Consider the following 25,890-nt stretch of genomic DNA (forward strand, 5'->3'; position numbering starts at 1 on the left):
ATGGAATATTTTTTTTATTTACCGACGTTTTATGCCATTTACTCATTTAAAAAAAATGCTTTCAAAATAAAATAGCACAAACTGCCTTGCATGTTTTTATTTTTTCATTGAATCTTTGAATAACATTATTTAACATTCTTTATGGAATTTTGCATAGTTAAGAATATCGTTCTTGTGTTTCTTTAAACTTCATTTGGCAAGGGAAAATATTCTATTCTTCTATTGAGCTTTACATGTATGCAATATGACTTCTTTTGACAAAGAGAATGTACGGATAAAATTTCATCGAAATTTAAAATGATTTCAAAATTTAAATCTCGATAACAATTGTAATTTTTTAATAAAGGTAAGGCTGGTACAAATATTTTTAAAAGTTTTTGTCACTCCCCCCCCCCTTCAAAATTGGCCTGAAAAATCAGGGGGCAAAAAAAATATTTTTACAATAAACTTCAAAATTTCAATGAAAATTCAAGTGCAACCAGCTGAAATCAAATTAAAATACATTCTTCTGCGTTTAAAATCATTTTTAGCACGTTTGGGTTTATTAAAAAATCTTAAGATTTTTTGAAAATTTTCGATGCAAAATCTTTTTTTTTCGATACAATTTTTGTTTTTGTCAGATCTTAGATTTTTTGAAAACTAATGATTGCAAAACAACTGAACTAGTGTAAAACGCATTTTAAAACCCTTTTTTCATTTAAATGTGAAGACTATGGCTTGTTATTTAAATTTTTGTATTTTTTTTAAATATTTGCATCGGCCTAATGAGTAAATGAAAAATTCTATTTTTAAATATTTTCCAAGATTCAAAATTGATTTAAATGCTGATTTTGGCAATTTTTTAAGGTCGAAACCTGTCTAAAGGCATGGTTGGGTCTTACTGGGTAATTGTTTTTTGTGTGACCACATGGCGTCACAATATATTTAGGTGAAATATGTGTTGAAGTGAATATACTTTGCTTAATGCTTTATATATCATGACACCGGTTCCTTCGTTTTATTTGATGACATAAGGCTGATTCAATGTCAATAAAACAGGCATCAAATTGTCAAACTTATATTTAATATGATTCTCCAGCAGTATAACTCACCCCAACTTCTTCAACCTGAAGCTTTCATCACCTCCCACCGATTGACAGATCAATATCGCGAAACCGCGCTGTCATCAGGTGAAATTCGCGCGGCCCATTAGTTCATCAAACGGCGGCGGTAGCCCTCCCCGGGTGTGACGCACGCACTTCTTTTTTCCCACGGGGTGGCCATAATGAGTGACTCAGCCTCAGTCACAGTTTCCAGCGAAGTAAATCAGTTAAAAACAGCAAAAAGCTTTTAACTCATCGTCATCACCCGGTGGCCGGTGGTTACTCGAAATGGTCTCGGTAGATGATAACAGCGTAGCGTCTCGTCTCGTTCCAGCCCCAGGTTGAGGTTATGATTCATTAAATTACTGCGGGAGCTGCACCGGGAGTCTCTCCCAATAAATCCAACACTTTATCTTAATAATTTCATAATTAACCGCATTATGGAAGCAAAATTGCATCGCCCGACTCGACTTCTGGTTGAAGATCATTAGTCTATCTCATCTTGCGCTTGGTGTGTCTTCGCTCAACCACTCTTCACCGGTACCTCTCGTAGAACTTGAAGCTCGAACAGTGTTGCACGCGTTCTCAACCTCGAGCTCGAGCATCAGGCCGCGCGATAAAAAGACATATGGTATTTCTGTGCGGTGGCCGGGAAGAACCAGAGCCACTCAGCCAGGTCATTAAATGCATCCTTAATTGCATTTACGCTTTTAAACGCGATTATAAATATTACAAGCCCAGCCTCTTCTTACGAGAGCTGCAGAAGCAGTCAACCAGGCAGGTGTATTATATCATTAACGATGACTTTGTGATAAGAGAGCTCAGCAGTTCTGGTCGTACGTACAATCTTGTTTGCATTTCTTGGCGAGTAAACATCATCGCAAAGTCTGTCGCTGACGAGTCCAAATCTTCACACAAGCCATCATCATCATTACGGTGCACAGTGGTCGGAAACGCAAATTTAGCAGGAATAATTTATTTCCGCTTCAGGGATGCATTTTCGAGCTTCGGTGTCTAAGAAGCATTTGATAAAAATGAAATTCTACATCTTTTGGTCAAAACGATATTAGGGTGGTCCAACAATTTCTAATATTTTCAAAAACTGTCTTCGCTTCTAGATGAGATAGAGGTATACTTTCTTCGACAGTATTGTAGTACTAGCCATTTCAAACAACTTTGTCGAAGACACCAAATCTCTATCTCTTAATCTGATCATTCTACAGCATTTTATATGAAAAGCAGTAGGGTGGCCCATCAAAAAAGTGTTTTTATTGCGTATCTTTTTTGTATTATTTTTGGCAATTTTGGTGTCTTCGGGACATATTTAAAGCATAAAAATACGCGTCTTTTGAAATGTCAACGAAGTCGCTAGGTCATTTTGGTAAAAAGTTACAGCGTTTTTAAAGTTTTTAATAGGCCTTTTTCAAATGTTTGTATCTTTTCGAGGGGGACACAAAAAAATACGCTCCGCGGTGCATCTGAAAGCTCAAAACGTCTTCTTTAATATGAATATAACATCTCAAAAGGGTTTTTCCTAAACCCAAGTTACTGCGATTTAAAAATGGTCATTTTATGAGATTTTGTACCATGCTCTATGAGAAAATTTACATGAATATCGCATTAATCAGTATCAAAACTGCTCTTAGTAGCAAATGCAGGTAATATTGGTTTGGGGACAAACGTGGTTGAACCTGGTTTTTGTGGCAACTAGGGTGGTCTTAGATGACATAGGGTGGTTCATATTCGTTCACTCTTATAAGATATGATTTTTTTTAAATTCGCATAGAAGAAAAATTAAAAAAAAAACATTTAAACAAAATTTAAATAGATAACCTGTTTTAAATAGTAAAGCAGCTGAGGATAAGATATTTGATTAGGATGGCTCAAATTAATTAGAAAATAAAAAGATTAAAGATTAAAGATTTTATTCGTTAGAAAATGTAATTTAACATATTATTATTCCTCTACGTTTTGATAAATCGTCTTTTATTTGTATTTTTTTAAATAGGATAATACTTTCCATGCATTTTCTTTGACAAAAGGATTCATTTTATATAATTAGTATGCCAATACGAGGATCCTTTTCCAATTTATATCTTTTACCTAAAATTTAGTACCAGGTTTTACAACAAAACCTGAACACTAGCCTAAAAGATGTTTCCTTACAAATATAACAAATTTTCAGAAATAAAATAAGAGTTTTGGGAAATCAACTTCAATAATAATTTCTAAAGTGTGCATTTTTCCCTGAAACTATTTTAAGGGTTCAAATCATAACCTACAACTTTTTCAAGACGCTAAATCGATAAGAAAAAAACATGATACTTACGAATATTCACATTCCCATTTTGTATGGAACAACTAATGATGCAAAGTGGAACCCTTTAACACAGTAAATGCATGGAAAGTTTTATCCTATTAAAAAAAATACAAATAAAGACGATTTACCAAAACGTAGAGGAATAATAATATGTTAAAATACATACGAATAAAATCTTTAATCTTTAATCTTTTTATTTTCTAATTAATTTGAGCCACTCTAATCAGATATCTTATCCTCAGCTGCTTTACTATTTAAAACAGGTTATGTATTTGAATTTTGTTTAAATGTTTTTTTTTTAATTTTTCTTTCCATGCGAATTTAAAAAAAAATCATATCTTATAAGAATGAACGAATATGAACCACCCTAGGTCATCTAAAGCCACCCTAGTTGCCACAAAAACCAGGTTCAACCACGTTTGTCCCCAAACCAATTTCACCTGCATTTGAGCTCACTAAGAGCAGTTTTGATACTGATTAATGCGATATTCATGTAAATTTTCTCATAGAGCATGGTACAAAATCTCATAAAATGACCATTTTTAAATCGCTGTAGCTTGGGTTTAAGAAAAACTCTTTTGAGATGTTATATTCATATTAAAGACGAAGTTTTGAGCTTTCAGATGCACCGCGGAGCGTATTTTTTTGTGTCCCCCTCGAAAAGATACAAACATTTGAAAAAGGCCTATTAAAAACTTTAAAAACGCTGTAACTTTTTACCAAAATGACCTAGCGACTTCGTTGACATTTCAAAAGACGCGTATTTTTATGCTCTAAATATGTCCCGAAGACACCAAAATTGCCAAAAATAATACAAAAAAGATACGCAATAAAAACACTTTTTTGATGGGCCACCCTACTGCTTTTCATATAAAATGCTGTAGAATGGTCAGATTAAGAAATAGAGATTTGGTGTCTTCGACAAAGTTGTTTGAAATGGCTAGTACTACAATACTGTCGAAGAAAGTATACCTCTATCTCATCTAGAAGCGAAGATAGTTTTTGAAAATATTAGAAATTGTTGGACCACCCTAATATCGTTTTGACCAAAAGATGTAGAATTTCATTTTTATCAAATGCTTCTTAGACACCGAAGCTCGAAAATGCATCCCTGAAGCAGAAATAAATTATTCCTGCTAAATTTGCGTTTCCGACCACTGTGCGGTGGCCTGTCCTGCTCATACTCGGGACGGGTGATCCCGTCGTCACGCTAGTTGTTGCTGCTCAATGATACGGTGTAGGGTTTAAACAGGTATCACACTTCGTATCACGGGTTCGCACTTGAGCTGACTTGACGAACAGAAGTAGCAGTTTGAATATCAAAAGTATTGACAAGGTCGTGGATTGACATCAGCTAATAAAGCAATAAAATTTGCAAACATCTCGTGCTACAGATAGCGACCAACGATTAGACTGTCACGTATCACGTTACGCTGAACCACGTTTTTAGCACGAACTCCGGCAAACTGCATCGATAAGACTTTATTGCACTTGGTGAGGACACTCCTTTTGTGATAACTCCACTAGATGTATTAGATGATTCCTTTGGAATTTGAAATTTAGTTTTGCGGTAAATGCCGTCCAAAACGTTGATTAAATTTACGCAAAAATCTCTCAATTTTCTCCAAATTCTCATAAATGTTCACAGATGGTTCACACAAATAAAAACTCCAACACACCACTTCCAAGCCAGCGCCCAACACTGTCAGTTGGCCGGTCAATTAACGCAGCACAAATTTGAATTTGTGAAAAACCACCTCGGCGCTTTTTATTGACACCAATAATATTTATTCGTTTCGTTTGCTCGTTCGCTTCTTTTCGGTTACGATCCCCCTCCCAACTCTGGCAGTTGAAGATGCAAAGATGCTCCCGAAGGCTCATTTAATATTAATTAAAATAAATTAAGATTTTGTTTAACATATTAACACATCTTGTTTGCAATAAACTCGTTCGAACTCAGCGAGTCAGGAGAGCGTTGACTCGCTGGGAACGCACTCGCTCGCGAAAGAGGAATTTTTATTGAATTAAGTTTAGCAAATTGAACCTGACGATGCATCGCTAATCCATTAGGAAGAATCGATGCACAAGCGCTGTGGACCGAGGTTTGGACCTGTTCTTCTGCCAGCCAACTTTTTCGGACATTTGTTTTCACTTTTATTTCCGTTCGTTCAAAATACGACGTTTCTTTGTTTTCAAAAAACGGTGTTTTACTGCGGACGGTCACGACCTAGGGAAAGGCCACCGAGCTGGGGTCCGAGACAATGACATTGTCATATATGGACCATCAAAGGGGTCTCAACGACTTCCCCCCTCCGTGGGACTTGAGCAGACTTGTGCCAGACAGTTCATTGTTGTGAAACTTTGTACGATGCATTATGCAGTGAGCACTAAGAACAACAAATCGATCCATTTTTGACTTCAAGATAAACTGTATGATTTAAGGGAATTGTGTGCCACTGCGGAAACAATGGCACCTGACGCTCAGTGTTTTTCTTCTTGATTTGCTTTGGAAATTTAAATCTTTTAGTTTCAAATAAAATGAATTATTTTTTGTATTTACAAAATTGCAGAAAATAAAACAAGAGCTTGAATCTAAACATCAATTGCTTTTCAAAGAAAGTGTTCTGAAAATCCAGATCATCTTCAAAATTTCTAAATTTTGCATTCCTATTTTGAGTCAATCTGTAAACCCACAAAAAATCAAAATTTCCAAGAATTCATCCTCCAGAAAGCGCCATGCACCGGGAGCTGTGCAGGGCGCGTTGGTGGACACTTATGGGCTGTAAAGTGGACTTTTGGAAGGGTTTTGGACGAAAACAAAACCAACGACAAAAAGAAAACTAACTGTCGCTCATAACGCAAGCGTCGGTTTTCTCACGATGCAGTGGTTCCGGAAATTGACAAAAAAATTAACATCTAAATATCAGCACATTTTTCAACTTTTAAAGTAATCAGGCTAGTATTATTTTGATTATTTGCATATTAAATACAAATTAAAATTAAAAATTCACGCTTATAAAACCCAAATATCGTAATATCTTTTTTTTTATTTTTAAATGCTGGTTCAAAAAGCAAAAAAGTTATTTAAGAGGCAGTATTTGTAAATTCTGCTCGGTTTGTTCTAGAGGTCGTATCGAGGTGCTCCGATTTGGAAGAAACTTTCAGCGTTTGTTTGTCTATACATGAGATGAACTCATGCCAAATATGAGCCCTCTACGACAAAGGGAAGTGAGGTAAAACGGGCTTCGAAGTTTGAGGTCCAAAAAACCTAAAAAATCTTAAAATTGCTCGCATTTCCGTAAAACTTCATCAATTCCAACTCTCGTAGATGCATTTAAAAGGTCTTTCGAAGCACTTCATAATGGGCCATAGACATCCAGGATCGGTTTGACTTTTTCTCATAGCTTTTGCTAATTACTGTTAAAAATTGATTTTTTTAAAACCTCAATATCTTTTTGCAACAGCCTCCAACACCCATACTCTTATAGGTCAAAAGATGGGTAATTTCATGGACTATTAGCCTACGGTAATAACTTTTTGGCCAATTGCAGTTTTTCTCATAGTTTTTCGATTTTTCTACAACAAACATTTCACAACGTTAGTTTTCGCCCTGTAGGCCTCCATAGCGGCACTTTTTGGTCTCAATTTTGTCATATTCAGAATCCTCGGAAAATTTCACGTTACTTAGAAGTATTGGCGTTGTAAAATGTTTGCTGTACAAAAATCGAAAAACTATGAGAAAAACTGCGATTGGCCAGAAAGCAAAAAAAATGATTTTTTTTTATTTTGTTTTATCAAAACTATGAACTTGCGTTCCCGGCGTCAAAAGAAACAATTTTAAACCTTTAATTTTACCACACAACTTTACGGATTGGTCTAACAAAATGGGCATGTGAATATTTCGAAAAGAATGTTTTGATCGAATTGATGTCTTCGGCAAAGCTGTAGATTATGAATAGGACTTTTAAGAAAAAAAGAAAGACGGAAAATAAAATATAATCATTAACACGACTTTTAATTACTTAAAGATGAATTTCCGAAATAAGTTTTTTTAATCAGCGAATTTATTTGACATGTTTTGGGAGTTTAAAAAAATAAGTTTTACACTAGATATTAGATAATTGCAAATATGGTACCAAAGAAATGAAATGCTATAAAGAATCTTATTTTTGGGAAAAAAAATCCAAAATATTGACAACCAAATTTGCGATTGATGGCTTTACACTTTTTTTATTTTGATTTACCGTATGATAAAGGGCATCGTTTCCAAGGTGAAATTTGTCTTCAAATGATTAGTTTTTGAAGTCTAAAAACACTTCATGGAGGAAAACAACACCAAAACACAGGTTTGAATGTATTCTTCACAAGTTATCAGAATTTCACAAAAAAGTTTTTGAAAAAAGTTTTTCTTTTTTTTCGGAAGGTTCAGCAAATTTTGCATCATAACCTTTTTAGTTTTTGTTTCGGCTCGTGCACTGCTTAAAACTCTAACTCCCACCTTTTCCGATAGTAGGTCATTTTGAGGAACTTTTGTTCTACGAAAAGTTTTACTTCTCTTGTTTTATGTTTTTTTGTTTCATTTTTATTATTTTAAGCTACCTTTCCTTTTGTCGTTTTAGTTTTTCCATGTTTTAACAGTCACTTTTCCATTTTTTTTTATTTTTCATATTTTCTACTACAGAATGAAACCATTATTTTTTAATTTATTAAATAATGTTCCCTTGCAATCTTAGTAAGTTTTTTTTAAATTTTTTTCTTACTCTTGGTGACACCTCTATTTACAAGCAATAATTGTTCCAAAATGGATTATGATGTAACACACAGCTGAAAGGATCTCCAAAACTCTGTTATGTACCTCAAAAGCACTTATTGTATCTTGATTATTCACTAATAAAACCGAATTGAATTGAAAAAAATTAAATAATGTCTTGAGGCATAGTCTGGAACATTTCAAAAATTAACTTCTTACTTATTAATGCATTTAATACAGGAAATGTCGACCACTCAAAAAAATATATCTTTCTAAAAATTGGTAAAACTTCCAACCCTAGAATGTTCTAAGATTAAATCAAAAGATCAAAAATTGGTTGAAACATGATTTCTAGGCGATTTTTTTAGGGGGGCTTGGGTTTTGGAGGGTTGAATGTGTGGATTTTTTTTAATAAATAAAAAAAAACACAGATACTACCGTTCATTGCAAAAATCGTTCGATAGAAATGTTCTTATTCAAAATTTGCTGAACATTCCTTAAAAATAGTTTTAAGGGTTAAAAATTTCATAAACTGGAAAAAAAATTCAAAATTATAACCTGAAAAAACTTTTGCTTAAAATTCTGATAATTATACAAATTTTTGATTGTGTCTGTCATTAGTAAACTCTTAAAATTAAATCTGCAATGTTACAAAAACACGTTATTTAAACATATTTTTTTTATTTGAATGAAAAAATACCTCTCGGGGTTATTGAAGATTTGATAAGTACATTGAATTTTTCATAAAATTAAATTTTTATCTGTTTTTGAATGTTGGGTAACAATAAATAACAGCGGTTAAAAATAAATTTAACCTTTGAAAAATAGCGTTTAATTTTATACAAGAGTCCCTTTGATACCAAATTTCTATCTTTTTGTGGTTTCGAGCTATAAATCACGAGATATCGGGAAAAGGACCTTGGATTCATGATCAGGGACTAAAACTATCTCTTAGAGCAGAGGTTCACGGAAAACACGGAAATTCACTAAAATGATCCACATGCCAAAATTTATAAAAAAACAAGCCTTACCCGGCAAACTTCGTCCTGCCCTTTTTAAGGTTTCTTGACGTTTTTAGTTTGTTTGCTTATTCAGCCTCCTGTGATCAAAATTTGATTTTACGCAGCTTTTCCCATACAATATGCAGATTTTCCGGAATCGGTTCCAGAGTGGCCAAAGTATCAACTAATTAGCGCAAAAACCTTCCTTGGACTTATACGAACCCAACGCAACAAAGAGCACCTCGATCCGACGTTCCGTGTTGAATTGATTCGCGTTCGAACAAAACCGTCGAAATTTTTTATATATATAGATAGAAGATAATTCTAATAAAACTTACAAAACTGACGGTTTTTTCATTGCTTGCATTTAACTTCAAATATATACAAACCAAATAACTCAATTTTGTATGAACTGTAGACAATTCGTTAAAGAATCTTTTTTCAGAACCCCTGTCCAAAACTGCCAAGAAATTCCACCGTCCCAACTCACTGGAACGAACCCATTTTTATCTGAATCTTTATTATTTTTATTACGAAATAAAAGGAATAACACCATCAGCAGTGAGCGTTCCTCCTGCCTCGCCAGAGATGCGATCTCAGCTCTCGTCTCTGCTGCTGCATCATCTGACAAACTGACTGGTGACCGCGGTTTCTGTGAATGGAAGCTTTTGGGGCCATCCCGAATGTCAACGTCGCCGCCGTCGCTAGAGCCAGGGGTCAAGTGCTAGAATCGGAGCTCGGCTCGAGACCTGTTTTGCATATCTAATTATGTTGCCGTTAAAAATGTTAATAAATTATTCATCTTTTAATGGTTGTCTTTTTTTCATGTGGCGATGCATGTGTATGACTTCATTCAAGGAGAGAGGTCGCTGAAGGGGGTTTTGCATTAATTGAGAGATCAACTTTTTGCCTAGTACTGGTTGTTGCTACATTGTGGTACAATCTTATCGAAAGGCAAATGTAGATTTGTTCCATGAATAACTGGGAAGCTCGTAAAACTCGTCATAACGATCTGGATAATCTTCAAATCCCCACTAAATTTGAGATTATTTATTGTAAACAGAGATAAAAAATTGATTTTTTTTACGACGGTCTGCTCATCGCTCGATTTGAACTCACTTTCACAGCACGATTTACCACGAAACGAGGAAAATACTTCGGTAATGTTCAATAATTACACCACATCCCAAACCACGTAGATATCCGTACTCTCTGGCGTAATGTAATCCACTTTTCCCACTTGAGCTGGCAGTCATTAGCCGCGTGCGCCGGGGAGAATAATTTCAATTTTATTACGACAATAACGAACTCGATTATGACCGGGGGCCTGATGGTGTATGCGTCTGTGGTGCACGACCCTATTTTTAGAACTGGCCACGATTTGCGTAACACATTCCACCGTCTTCTGTTTGGTCTGGTTTCAGGGCCGAGGGCAGCAACATCCTGCTGGATCCGGCGCAGGTCTGCGAGGGTAACACGCACCGGAACAACCGGAAGGCGAAGCGGCTGACCGGCAAGCTGGCGGAGATCTGCAAGAACGACACCTCGCTGATGCGCGAAATCAAGCGCGGCATCAACCTGGGCTTCCGCGAGTGCGAGAACCAGTTCCGGAACAACATGTGGAACTGCTCGTGGACGATCAAGCGCAGCATGCGGAGGATACTGACCAAGGGTGAGTTACTTTTTGCAGCTTGTTCAAAACTTGTAAATTTGCAAACAAGATAATAATATGTTTTCTGTGATTTTCTACATTTTCATCTTAAAATCAGCTTTTCCTTTTTTTCATCGAAAAATCAGCTTAGCAGAATTCCTTCTTAAAAATCGTGGGAATTTATTTCCGACTGCTATCGAAATTTTTAAACTCTTTCCCTTCCTCAAAAGTATCACGCCGAAACAGCAAAGAATGTCCAAATGTTCATGTTCCGATAATTGACGGGTCACTCAAGCAGGAGTAGTGGGTCCTTAACCGTCAACCGGCCATCCAAATTTCCCAAACTTCAAATGTCACCTCGCAGTCGCTTTAACTTTTCCGACCGTTTCCGACTTTATTTTTCGCCTTGAATCGAAAAATTTAAATCGAATGTAACGATATTGTCATCGCTATAAATTACATTTTCCCCCGGCTCGCCGCAATCGGTTCCGACTCCATTCATTGTGGGTCTTCAGGAGGTAAATTGCGATTATATTTTGACGGAATGGATTCCGCAGAGTTCGTGCCCTTCGTCGTCGTCGTCGTTGGAACCGAAAAAATAAGAGCGACTACACTTGCACCCTTTTGCAGCTGGCAGTCAGTCAGGAGTCCTTGGCCCGATGTCTTCGCGGGTTCTTCCAAGCCTGCGACGTGACACACTGTGAAATGCTCTGACTTGGCCTGTCGGAGATTTGTTAGCGATCGGATCAATAAAACAAACAACCTCCTGCTCTCCTGCTTGTCTGTCGCGAGGGTCTGTTATTGTTTTTGCCCTCGATTGGGCCCCCTCCTTTGCATCACATTGTGGCATTGGCATGTCAACTGCGAGGCAGGGAGAGCGGGGGGGGGCAATTTTCTCTTTTACATCACGGAATCTTTCGTGGGAAGGTCGGATCGTGGGAGGGTGAGGAAATGGGGGCCATGTCACGGATGCTGCTGCTACTGCTCCTATCAGGCCATTTTGGGGCAGAAACGCGATTTGTGCGCGCGCGACTCGGGCAGACGAAAAGAGACCGCATGATCATTATAATAAATGAATGTATATTGAGCCGGTGCGGATTATCAGCACGTTCTCACCCATCCATCTGGGAAGCGGCGGTTGTTGGATACGGGCTCGAGATGGTTCTGGAGATGGAACTGCAATGAAATGTCAGGTGGCCCTTGCGAAACCAAAATTCGAATTGAAGAAATAGCTAAAAGATTAACAATTTATTTCAAGAGTGTAAATGACCCAAAGATTGTCAATGACAAGATGAAAACTTAGCATTGGTACAAAGAAAAAAAAAACACTAAACTCATAACAAAAAAATCCGAAACTAATCAAAAATATCCAAATATTTAACATTATAAGGCTAAAACAGCTGTCTCAATTCGCCCCATGCGTTCCGTTTCGCCCCAGATTATGGTAATTGAGAAATTGAAGAAAAAAAAATCATTAACATTGTGATGAAAAGGTTCTAAGTCAATAAAAATACAATTTTCATAAGAATTATTTTGTAATTCAATACGGGTAATCTCACCTCAATCGTACACAAAAATGGTGCAATATTGAAATTAATATTTTCTGATAACGCTCAATCAATCTGTTGACATCAGCAAATCTAGCAAGAATCACCATTTTCATCGAACAATGTTTCACTTTTATTGAGAAAATTGTGAACAATCTAAAATTTCCAAACGATATCTCAATTCAATTCAATTCGGTTTTATTGGTGAATAATCAAGATACAATGAGTTATTTTGAAGTGCATAACAGAGTTTTGGAGTTCCTTACAGCTGTGTGTTGCATCATAATCCATTTAGGAACAATTATTTCTTTAACTAAGGCACTAGCAAGAGTAAGAAAAAACTATTAAAAAAACTTACAGAAATAGCAAAGGAAAGGGGATAGAGGAAGAGATAGCTTATATCTAGATCACAGGTAATTTATCCTTTGTAGATGTGTTTGATCATCAGTTCCCCAAGGGCCAGAAATTGTTCTGCCTTGTTCCGGCAGCTCCGAAACCGCGTCATCATCTCCCCCGCGAGAGCAAAGAACTCCGGCAGGGTGAAGAGATCTTCCCCGGTGACTTCTTGCTGGGCCGTACTGCCGCTACCGGCAGCGACCACGCTGGCGAACGAACGCCCCCAACCAGGAGGGAACGCTGAGTTTTCCGCTGGAACCGTACGCTGTCCAGCTGCAGGAACGGCTGCGCTCGTACTCCGCTGAGGAGAGAGGGACGCTGCTGCTTTCTTCTTCCTCTTTTCCTGCTCCTCGAGGTAGGCCTTGCGCGCGACGCATCCGCGGTAATTGCCGGTATGGTTGCCGTCACAGTTCGCGCACTTTACGCGCGGCTTGGTTTGTTCTGCCTTGTCCCCCAAGTCCGCCTTTCGTGGCAGTGCGCACGCCTCCGAGAGGTGTGACTCACCGCACTTCACGCAGCGGGGCCGGAGGTTGCAGTTCCGCGAGCCGTGGCCGAATTTCTGGCAACGGTGGCATTGCGCTACGTCCGTCGGGTTCTTGGTGTAAAACCGCCAGTTTACCCAAAAACGATATCTCTAGAACCACAAATCGTAAAATGTTGATCATCAACCTTCTACGATTTGAGATCCACGAGATTTCACAGTTTGAAATTTGAGATTTATCACAATTTTCATGGAAGCAGCTGGGAATTTTGGGTGGTGCCAAAAAAGAGGCGGTACTCTGAATTGGATGAAAATCGGGATTTTTTGAGTTCTGAAACGCTTGATAATAAATTAACCATGAATTTAGCGAATAAACAAATTAATGCATAAAATATTTTTTAAAACATTAACCTGAATTCACATTAACGATCACACCGAATTCGCCAAATTCATCCTTACAATAATGTGAAGAAAAAAAATGCATGCAGAAACCTAAAGAGCCTGGCAAAAACGTAAATTTGCTGTAATTTTTCAAAAAATTAGAATAACGTACTACACGGAGAGAAAAGATTTCCCAAAATCGTGAACAAGCGTTCATGAAAACGGGAACCACGAACAAAGTGTTCGAATCCTTTGGTACGATTTTGAAAAACGTACCATGGCATTTGAACACTTTGTTCGTGGTTCCCATTTTCATGAACGCTTGTTCACGGTTTTGGGATCTCTTATTTCTCCATGTAGTTTTAAAATCTTGGAAGCAGTTTTCAACGCAAAAACTAAAAAAAAACGATTTCTTTTTGTTTTTTTTTTTAGTTTTAAAATCATTTCTTACTTTAAAAAAGGTATTTTCTTACCCTTGAAAAAGTCAAAGTATGGTTATAAAATTCTGAAAAAATGTAATCATTTGACCAATGAACGCCCATTTGGGTAGAAAAAATCTCGAAAAAAAAAACATTTTGTGGCTTATTAAAAAATTCAATTTTTAAAGGAGTTCGAATATGCTAAATACGATTTTTATCGCCTTTCAAACTATTATTTCTATAAAAGTTTGAAATTTATTTTAAAAAAATACGGTGCATTTTACATAATTTCACAAATCTCCTTTTTGACTGCAATAGAAAATTCACATCAAAATTTTGTTTCAAGAAAATTTTCATTTCATTCCATAAACCTTTTTTCAACTTGACCAACCACAATTTGCTCCGCCAACACTCTGATTAATTTTTTTTTATTTTCTGTTCACTTGAACATACACATAAAAAATGGTAGAAGTTGTAAAATTCAGTTGTTGAAATCAAAAGTTAATTCACAATAAATTTGAATAACAATGACAAATTCTTAAAAATAACCCTTCATTGAAAAAAGACAAAAAAATGATAAGAAATTACTGAATTTGACTATTTTTGATTTTTTTTTATTATAAAAATAATTTTTTTTTCGGAATTCTGAGTAGTTTTCAAACCATCACCATTTCAGGAAATAAATTATTGAAAAAAAACAAGTATTTTTTCGAATGTTCAAAATTTGAAGGGGTCGTACTCCCCTCTTTCATGCGAAATCGAAAAATGGAGCTCGGATTAGTGATCAGGGTAAAAAATTACCCCTTAAAACAAGAGGGCTTTTGTAAATTTGATTTGGTTAACCGCGGTGGATTTTCTTAAAATAATTCGAACTGTCAAAAATCCACCAAAGCATCTACCGGTGGATACTTTTGTACCACAGATTTTTGTGCGATCAATGTGGTAGATGCTTTGGTGGATTTTTGACAGTTCGAATTATTTCAAGAAAATCCACCGCGGTTAACCAAATCAAATTAACAAAAGCCCTAAGGTTTCACGCAAAACGGAGAGGTGTCTGTGCAACTGCTGTATGAGTTTGCGGAATACTACCCAGTTATCATAAACATGTATTAAAATGTTTGAAAAATTAAATGCTTATCCTAACTTACAAAAAAAGTAGATTCAACATGAATTGATATTTAAACCAATCATTGATGGAAGAATCTTCATTAAAAAAATGTTTACACTCATCAAGAGAAAAAAATCCAAAGGGAACATGGACCTTCTTTCTCGCGCACGAAAGTTCGGTTAAAAGATACACCAAAAATCATCATCTGGATTATTTGACGGAACACCGATTTCACTACTCCACTTGCAGGTGTAACGTCAAATGCAGCAGTCAAATCGTCACAAAAACGATATTTTGCCACTTGGCCATATGAATTTGTTCAGAAGTTCGCCAAAATAATACATAAAATAATGATTTAAATCATATCTTACAGTTGAAAAAAAAAAAACAAATCTTACTATTTTAGCCTACATTAAATTTCAAAGTTAACAATAAATTTTAATTTTTAATTAGGCAAATTTAGTTTCAAAATTTCGGAAAAGTTTCGAAAGGGTTCTCCCCTCATCAATTCCTCTCCACTTCCAGTTCGGTAGTCATGTTGTAACGAGAATTGACCGCGCATGTCTTGTTTGGATCACATTCATCCCACACCGCCACCGTCCTGATCACTGGTCCGGCATTCCACTTTGTGCCACTCCACAGACCACCACCTTTTGCCACCTTTTGGCCGCTGCCGCAATTCTTCAACGTCGTCGTCGGATGGATGCAAACGAGGAGAGCAGCAATTCCGATTTCTGCCGGGTCGTTTTTTGTGTGTTGCTTCTCCGCGTAGGTACTCTATATTTGAAGATAAACAATCTTATTGAAATTGTCAAGATTACATCACTTAAATTCAATAAACATTAACCGTGATTCGATCGCATAAAGTTAATTTAAGGTATTCACAAATTGACAGGTAAATTGTCTCTCCCTCGCCGGTTGATCTGGTCAAAGCCGTTCGGATCAGGCTCTGAGGGAGTTGAGGACTAGTCCACAAGTCACTAGTTTTCGCTTGATCCTATTTCGAGCGGACACGACACGCCAATCAACTTGGTTGGCTACCTGACGCAACTCGACTGAACTCAACTCGGTTGTCCCTTTGCACCTTAGGACACCCTGAGTGTGTCTCTCCGTGGTCCGTGTCTTAAGATGGGCCTGCAATCAATTTGGTTTCGCGATAGGTCGAAGCCACGGACGGACGAGGACGGATTACTGACGGGTGAATTGACTGGTTGACACGCGGCGACTCCGACGTTCCAAAGACAGTGAAACCTGATCAAATTTGTTGCGTTTTGCGTTTGTCAATCTCGGCGGTTGTTGGCGAGCTAACTCCGGTGTGGCGTGGTGCGTCGACGTGGATGGACATAAATTAGTGTCGCCAGGTATGGAAGGGTCTTTGGTAAGGTGAAGGGGAGAAAGGGCATGTCTATTCGAGTAATTTGCGTCACAATTTTGCTGCCAGAGGTAATGATCTGTGCCTTTTTGATAATTTGTAGAAGTGGCAGTCACTGTACAATACTTGGTAGATCATTATTTATCTTGATGATTATGATCAACTAGCTAATACTTTTAAAATACCAGTGACATCACCAAATCAGCTGCAACTGTTTTCCTCGACCCTGACCAATTCTAGCATCCACTCAATTGTTGTAACAATAAACAAAACTCATTACAAAGTCATACCCCCATTCCGCAGTTGGCAACCATGCATGGAAATAACCAATCAACATAATCCCACTACCCAAGATCCACCCACACTCAATTGCTTCCACATCTGAGATTCCAGGCAGGCGCCACTCTGTTTATAAATCATCATCTCTTGGAAGAGATTTTCCTTCATCGCACCGCATGTGGATAATTGTTTGTTGATTTTCCTCCGCCCAAGGGGGTGAAGAAACTAATACCGGGCGCAGTTCAAATAAAGTCACCAGCGCAAAAATCCCCACACCTTAACCAGTCGAGGCGCCATGCCACCCCCACACCTTAAGAGCGAGTCCACGAGCAAAGCATACCCATCTCGCATCGACCTCACCAATCTGCCTGAAATTTTCAGGAGTTGTTTGTACATATAAAACTAGCATCTGGCCAAAATATGAGCACTCTAGGTCAACGGGAAGTGGGGCAAATCGGGACACAAAGTTTAAATGTTCAAAAAAGTCAAAAATCTTAAAAGGCTATAACTTAGGCAAAATTCAATTTAACTTCAAAATTCAAAATGCATCTGAAAGGGCTCATAAAATGCAACAAAATGCAGGGTAGAGCATCCCGATTGGTTAAATCTAAAGGGAGTTATTGGCATTTTAGTGAAAAAATAGCATAATTTTCAAACTCAAATAAAAAAGTGTTCCATCCAGATATCTACTCGGTTCGACTTGCAGCTTGTACAGGACATCTGGGACTACCATCTGAGTTTGAGAATGCTTTGGGTAAGGCAGTTTAACATATTAAATAGACACTTTTACTTTTAGTGATTTTTTTAGTTGTAATTTTTTGCTCGGGGGACCCCTTAGATCCCATTTTCTGATGATATTTTTATCATATTCGTGTTGCTGAGACAATTTCACAATAGAAACATACATAAAAATGTTTATTTTGATCCATTTTAACCCTTTAAAAAATAAAAGTTAAAAAAAATCTTTGATTCACATTTATTGAAAATCAAGCTCGTTTCCAAGGATACTAGATGACACCAGAAAAAAAGAAGCTTAATAAATTTTTTTAACTTTTATTTTTTAAAGGGTTAAAATGGATCAAAATAAACATTTTTATGCATGTTTCTATTGTGAAATTGTCTCAGGAACACGAATATAATAAAATTACCACCAGAAAATGGGATCTAAGGGGTCCCCCGAGCAAAAATTTACAACTAAAAAAATCATTAAAAGTAAAAATGTCTATTTAATATGTTAAACTGCCTTACCCAAAGCGTTCTCAGTCTCAGATGGTAGTCCCAGATGTCCCCTACAAGCTGCAGGTCGAACCGAGTTGATATCTGGATGGAACACTTTTTTATTTGAGTTTGAAAATTATGCTATTTTTTCACTAAAATGCCAATAACTCCCTTTAGATTTAACCAATCGGGATGCTCTACCATGCATTTTGTTGCATTTTATGAGCCCTTTCAGATGCATTTTGAATTTTGAAATTAAATTGAATTTTGCCCAAGTTATAGCCTTTTTAAGGTATTTGACGTTTTTGAACCTTTAAACTTTGTGTCCCGATTTGCCCCACTTCCCGTTGACCTAGAGTACTCAAATTTTGGCCAGATGCTAGTTTTATATGTACAAACAACTCCTGAAAATTTAAGGCAGATTGGTGAGGTCCAAACGACGTCCCATACAAAGGGGTATGCCCTGTTCGTGGACTCGCTCTTAAAGCCTGACTGGGGCTGGGCACGGCAATTGGTGGAAGAGTCAACAACATCGAAAATGACTTAATCAGTTTTTGCGTCGATTTTTTTACTCAGACATTTGCTTGAAGATTGTGGAAGGAACAAACAAAGCTGAGCGCCGTCGATGGCCGAGATTTGTTTGACGAGGTTTGTTAAATGGTTTGTTGCCTCTTTTTTGGGAGGTTTCTGTTAGGGGAGGATACTTTGGACAATTTAATTTAAAAAAGGACATTCCAACATAAACTTTATAGAAACTGAAGAACACAATTTTGAATTGTAATTCACAAAGGAACCCAACGTTACGGTAGATCCGCACAAAAATCACCCCAAAAAAACTGATAGTCTCGATTGCGGTTTGCAAATATTGACTGATTAGATGTGCGCCGTATGTGGACATACATTACCATTACGGATTGGGTGGGTTTGGCCACGAATCCAGCAGACACAAGCTAGTGGAGTGGCAACATCGTTTAGCAAATGCAAATGATCCCATCTTTGCCAGTCGTCGCGTACGGTTGCGTATTTTGAAATCAATTAGCGCCACCCGCGAGTTTTATTTTTTCGGGGGCTGCTGCTCAAGACCAGCAACTTCATCTTCTTCTTCGCTGTTTTTTCGGTATTTATTTATGCTAATTTAGATATCTCGTGGTGGGTTCCCAGCGCCTGTGGAGGTCGAAAGTGGTCGCAGCACATAATTTAATTAAACGATATTTATTTTATCAATTCCCTTCAAGTTGAAATTTATATTGACTTTCAATTTAAGTTCGGGTCTTATCTTACCCGAAGACTACTCCGGGAGGCCAATTCACACGCCACTTGTTTATCTCGCTCCGCGGACAACTCATTTCACTTTTGTACCCCTCTCTCTCCCCCCAATTCTCCCCAGATACCCGCGAAACGGCGTTCGTTCACGCAATCACGGCCGCCGGCATCACGTACGCCGTCACGAAGGCCTGCACGATGGGCGACCTGGTGGAGTGTTCCTGCCAGAACCACGTCAAGAAGAGCGTCCAGCAGTACGTCAACGGAAATGCGCAGCCCCTGCCGGTGTCGGCGTTGACCACCTCCACAGCGACCGGCGTCGGTCCGAAAGGTCCTCGAAGGACACCGGCGAAAAATGGCCGCAAGATGAACGCCCGCAACACGATGCTGATCACGTCCTACGCCAACTACAACAACCTGCCGCCGCCGGCGGCGACGATGAGTTCCGGCGGAGGGAACCGGAAGGATGTGCTCAAGTCGCTACAGAAGAACCAGCAGAAGCCGAGCAAAACGGGTGGAAACGGGCAGGATGGTAGCTGGGAGTGGGGAGGTTGCGATGATAACGTCAACTTTGGCTTCCGGAAGTCGAAGGACTTTTTAGACGCTCGGTTACGGAAGAAGAGCGACATACGGACGCTGGTAAAGTTGCACAATAACAATGCTGGGCGATTGGTGAGTTGGAAAACACAGATGAAGATGAAGCACCGATATTCGAAGAGTTTTGCTTAAGAGAAATGTCATTTCAACCAACTTATTTTTTGTCTAGTTTAAATGTCACCCTTTTTTATAAAAAACAAAAACAAAAACAAAAACAAAAACAAAAACAAAAACAAAAACAAAAACAAAAACAAAAACAAAAACAAAAACAAAAACAAAAACAAAAACAAAAACAAAAACAAAAACAAAAACAAAAACAAAAACAAAAACAAAAACAAAAACAAAAACAAAAACAAAAACAAAAACAAAAACAAAAACAAAAACAAAAACAAAAACAAAAACAAAAACAAAAACAAAAACAAAAACAAAAACAAAAACAAAAACAAAAACAAAAACAAAAACAAAAACAAAAACAAAAACAAAAACAAAAACAAAAACAAAAACAAAAACAAAACAAAACAAAAACAAAAACAAAAACAAAAACAAAAACAAAAACAAAAACAAAAACAAAAACAAAAACAAAAACAAAAACAAAAACAAAAACAAAAACAAAAACAAAAACAAAAACAAAAACAAAAACAAAAACAAAAACAAAAACAAAAACAAAAACAAAAACAAAACAAAACAAAAACAAAAACAAAAACAAAAACAAAAACAAAAACAAAAACAAAAACAAAACAAAAACAAAAACAAAAACAAAAACAAAAACAAAAACAAAAACAAAAACAAAAACAAAAACAAAAACAAAAACAAAAACAAAACAAAAACAAAAACAAAAACAAAAACAAACAAAAACAAAAACAAAAACAAAAACAAAAACAAAAACAAAAACAAAAACAAAACAAAAACAAAAACAAAAACAAAAACAAAAACAAAAACAAAAACAAAAACAAAAACAAAACAAAAACAAAAACAAAAACAAAAACAAAAACAAAAACAAAAACAAAAACAAAAACAAAACAAAAACAAAAACAAAAACAAAAACAAAACAAAAACAAAACAAAAACAAAAACAAAAACAAAAACAAAAACAAAAACAAAAACAAAACAAAAACAAAAACAAAAACAAAAACAAAAACAAAAACAAAAACAAAAACAAAACAAAACAAAAACAAAAACAAAAACAAAAACAAAACAAAAACAAAAACAAAAACAAAAACAAAACAAACAAAAACAAAAACAAAAACAAAAACAAAAACAAAAACAAAAACAAAAACAAAAACAAAAACAAAAACAAAAACAAAAACAAAAACAAAAACAAAAACAAAAACAAAAACAAAAACAAAAACAAAAACAAAAACAAAACAAAAACAAAAACAAAAACAAAAACAAAAACAAAAACAAAAACAAAAACAAAAACAAAAACAAAAACAAAAACAAAAACAAAAACAAAAACAAAAACAAAAACAAAAACAAAAACAAAAACAAAAACAAAAACAAAAACAAAAACAAAAACAAAAACAAAAACAAAAACAAAAACAAAAACAAAAACAAAAACAAAAACAAAAACAAAAACAAAAACAAAAACAAAAACAAAAACAAAAACAAAAACAAAAACAAAAACAAAAACAAAAACAAAAACAAAAACAAAAACAAAAACAAATGTTGTTAACTCATCTAATTCACCCCTTTCCCTCCCCCAGGCCGTCAAGCAGTTCATGCGGATGGAGTGCAAGTGCCACGGCCTGTCCGGCTCGTGCACGATGCGCACCTGCTGGATGAAGATGCCCCCGTTCTCGGAGGTGGCCACTCGCCTCAAGGAACACTTTGACGGCGCTACGAAGGTGATCGCGCGCAACGACGGCCACAGCTTCATGCCGGACGACCCTTCGATCAAGCTGCCCACGAAGCGGGATCTGGTGTACACGGAAGATTCGGACGACTTTTGCGAGGTGAACGCGAAAACGGGCTCGCTGGGGACGCACGGCCGGGAGTGTAACATAACCTCGAACGGGGTGGACGGGTGTAATCTGATGTGCTGCGAGCGGGGTCAAGCCCGGAAGCACGTGGAGGTCAAGCGGAACTGCAAGTGCAGCTTCAAGTGGTGCTGCGAGGTCACGTGTAGCACCTGCATTGACATCAAAGAGGTTTACACCTGTAAATAGGCCTCGTTCTGTTTCTCTCTCACTCTCTCTATCCACGTGAATATCCGGAAGACTGATCCAAGTGACAACGGCGGAGGACCCAAAGGGAACGATGACGTGGGGGCGTAAATTTGGCTGTACTGTGAGGACTGTGAGGATACCTCCGTTTCTTGAAGAATCGGGGATGTTCAGAAATCGGCATGGAATCGACCCAAATCGAAACGAAGTATTGTTGTGTTATGGCAGTGTACTTACTTACCAGATCTTTGAAATAAGCTTTAATCAATCTGTAGCAACTTAGGAAGCATTTTAAGAAAAATAAAAAAACCGCCGCAACACTAATAACTAGGTTATGTTTGCAATATTTATTGTTAAGTGTCATTAAATCCGGCTTACGAAAGTTTTCTTGTTTGTAAATTCCCCCTTTTTTGAAAGAAATCTCCCAACAATTACCATCAACGCCCCACAGTCAGTGCCACATGAATCATTAATAATATTGCGTGATTAAAGCTGCTGCAGTGTAACCAAACCATTAATATCATCTTTATATGCGATGCTGTCTGCGAACTTGTGCTGAAAATACCTCCCGGGAGATCCTGCGGCAGCCACAAGTTATAACAAAAAAGCTGTTCCAATTTCCCTCCTCAAGCCTCACAATCCCCCCTCCCTCCCTAAACAGCACAACTTTCATTAATTTAGTTGTAAGTATGTTCTGCGGGCGGGGAAGCTCCACCACCAGAAGCAACAGTTTTGTTCCAGGGCTTGTTTTGGGGTCGCCGGAGACGCGCGCGCACTCATTCTCGTGATCACAATTTATGGTCGTAATATTTTTGTGCACAAGAAGAAGGAGTAAGAAGGCTCGGTTTTAATTCCCAGCAGCCACCCGCGCCGATTGCGCGAGGGAAGGTTCACCGGGACAGGGTGACGAAGTGAATCCTATCTGGAAATCATATTTCAACTCTTAAAAGCCCCTGCCTTCGTGTGCGATTGCGCTGGCAACCCCCGGCCAGATACAGGTGGATTCGGGTTATGAGGCACGAACTTCATTCTCAGATTCAGAGTAAACGAATTGTGAACTTTCGTGCTGATACCTGTAAAATATCAGAAGGAATCTTTTTAGGAGAAATCAGCTTAACATACCAACGCCCAAGGCTCCAAAAAAGTTGTAACGAAAAAAAAGTTCAAGATGGTATGTCAGAGACATAACCGAAAGACATAGGACCAAACAATTTGAATGTGTTTTTGGATTGCTAGTGAAATCTGAAATAAGATTATTTTATTTTGTTTCATAGATTTGTCGGCAAAATTGTCATAAATGTTCTGCCAAGGTGAACCTTCTATGAGGGCACCGGCAACTCCAGGTTGTGGCCACTACGGTCGAAATGTCAATTTTCATGTTCAGTATCAAAAACCATGAATTTTGATATCCATATTGCCACAACTCGTATGGTTCTGTTAAAGACCCTCCGGGCCCCGGGGAAACCTGCTTTGAGATCACCGGTCACTCAAGGTTGTGGCCACTACTGTCGGAATGTCAATTTTCATGTACAGTATCAAAAACCATGAATTTTGATACCAATATGCCACAACTCGTATGGTTCTGTAAAAAGTCCTCCGGGCCCCGGAGGAACCTTCTTTGAGGGCACCGGCCACTCCAGGTTGTGGCCACTACTGTCGACATGGCCATTATTATGTTCAGTATAAAAAACCATGAATTTTGATACCCATATTGCCACAACTCGCATGTTTCTGTAAATGTCCCCCCAGGCCCCGGGGGAACCTTCTTTGAGGGCACCGGCCACTCCAGGTTGTGGCCACTACTGTCAAAATGGCCATTATTATGTTCAGTATAAAAAACCATGAATTTTGATACCCATATTGCCACAACTCGCATGTTTCTGTAAATGTCCCCCCAGGCCCCGGGGGAACCTTCTTTGAGGGCACCGGCCACTCCAGGTTGTGGCCATTACTGTCAAAATGGCCATTATTATGTTCAGTATCAAAAACCATGAATTTTGATACCCATATTGCCACAACTCGCATGTTTCTGTAAATGTCCCCCCACGCCCCGGGGGAACCTTCTTTGAGGGCACCGGCCACTCCAGGTTGTGGCCACTACTGTCAAAATGGCCATTATTATGTTCAGTATCAAAAACCATGAATTTTGATACCCATATTGCCACAACTCGCAGGTTTCTGTAAATGTCCCCCCAGGCCCCGGGGGAACCTTCTTTGAGGGCACCGGCCACTCCAGGTTGTGGCCACTACTGTCAAAATGGCCATTATTATGTTCAGTATAAAAAACCATGAATTTTGATACCCATATTGCCACAACTCGTATGATTCTGTAAATGTCCCCCCAGGCCCCGGGGGAACCTTCTTTGAGGGCACCGGCCACTCCAGGTTGTGGCCACTACTGTCGACATGGCCATTATTATGTTCAGTATAAAAAACCATGAATTTTGATACCCATATTGCCACAACTCGCATGTTTCTGTAAATGTCCCCCCAGGCCCCGGGGGAACCTTCTTTGAGGGCACCGGCCACTCCAGGTTGTGGCCACTACTGTCAAAATGGCCATTATTATGTTCAGTATCAAAACCATGAATTTTGATACCCATATTGCCACAACTCGCATGTTTCTGTAAATGTCCCCCCAGGCCCCGGGGGAACCTTCTTTGAGGGCACCGGCCACTCCAGGTTGTGGCCACTACTGTCGAAATGGCCATTATTATGTTCAGTATAAAAAACCATGAATTTTGATACCCATATTGCCACAACTCGCATGTTTCTGTAAATGTCCCCCCAGGCCCCGGGGGAACCTTCTTTGAGGGCACCGGCCACTCCAGGTTGTGGCCACTACTGTCAAAATGGCCATTATTATGTTCAGTATCAAAAACCATGAATTTTGATACCCATATTGCCACAACTCGCATGTTTCTGTAAATGTCCCCCCAGGCCCCGGGGGAACCTTCTTTGAGGGCACCGGCCACTCCAGGTTGTGGCCACTACTGTCAAAATGGCCATTATTATGTTCAGTATAAAAAACCATGAATTTTGATACCCATATTGCCACAACTCGCATGTTTCTGTAAATGTCCCCCCAGGCCCCGGGGGAACCTTCTTTGAGGGCACCGGCCACTCCAGGTTGTGGCCACTACTGTCAAAATGGCCATTATTATGTTCAGTATCAAAAACCATGAATTTTGATACCCATATTGCCACAACTCGCATGTTTCTGTAAATGTCCCCCCAGGCCCCGGGGGAACCTTCTTTGAGGGCACCGGCCACTCCAGGTTGTGGCCACTACTGTCGAAATGGCCATTATTATGTTCAGTATAAAAAACCATGAATTTTGATACCCATATTGCCACAACTCGCATGTTTCTGTAAATGTCCCCCCACGCCCCGGGGGAACCTTCTTTGAGGGCACCGGCCACTCCAGGTTGTGGCCACTACTGTCAAAATGGCCATTATTATGTTCAGTATAAAAAACCATGAATTTTGATACCCATATTGCCACAACTCGCATGTTTTTGTAAATGTCCCCCCAGGCCCCGGGGGAACCTTCTTTGAGGGCACCGGCCACTCCAGGTTGTGGCCACTACTGTCAAAATGGCCATTATTATGTTCAGTATCAAAAACCATGAATTTTGATACCCATATTGCCACAACTCGCATGTTTCTGTAAATGTCCCCCCAGGCCCCGGGGGAACCTTCTTTGAGGGCACCGGCCACTCCAGGTTGTGGCCACTACTGTCGAAATGGCCATTATTATGTTCAGTATAAAAAACCATGAATTTTGATACCCATATTGCCACAACTCGCATGTTTCTGTAAATGTCCCCCCACGCCCCGGGGGAACCTTCTTTGAGGGCACCG

General features: G+C 38.2%; 1 protein-coding gene across 1 annotated transcript in view; it reads left to right on the top strand.

The window, feature by feature from the left end:
* The window catches only part of LOC6038012 (protein Wnt-6), a 36,941-nt gene extending 14,533 nt beyond the window's left edge, over positions 1-22,408 (top strand). The window contains exons 2-4 of the mRNA XM_038257801.1: positions 10,578-10,825; positions 19,393-19,940; positions 21,568-22,408. Of these exons, the coding sequence (XP_038113729.1) occupies positions 10,578-10,825; positions 19,393-19,940; positions 21,568-22,029 (1,258 nt within the window). The 3' untranslated portion in view covers positions 22,030-22,408. The remainder of the gene's footprint in view (positions 1-10,577; positions 10,826-19,392; positions 19,941-21,567) is intronic.
* Positions 22,409-25,890: the final 3,482 nt, after the last annotated feature.

Source organism: Culex quinquefasciatus, chromosome 2 (assembly GCF_015732765.1).
Source record: "Culex quinquefasciatus strain JHB chromosome 2, VPISU_Cqui_1.0_pri_paternal, whole genome shotgun sequence".
In the NCBI taxonomy this organism is placed as follows: Eukaryota; Metazoa; Arthropoda; class Insecta; order Diptera; family Culicidae; genus Culex; species Culex quinquefasciatus.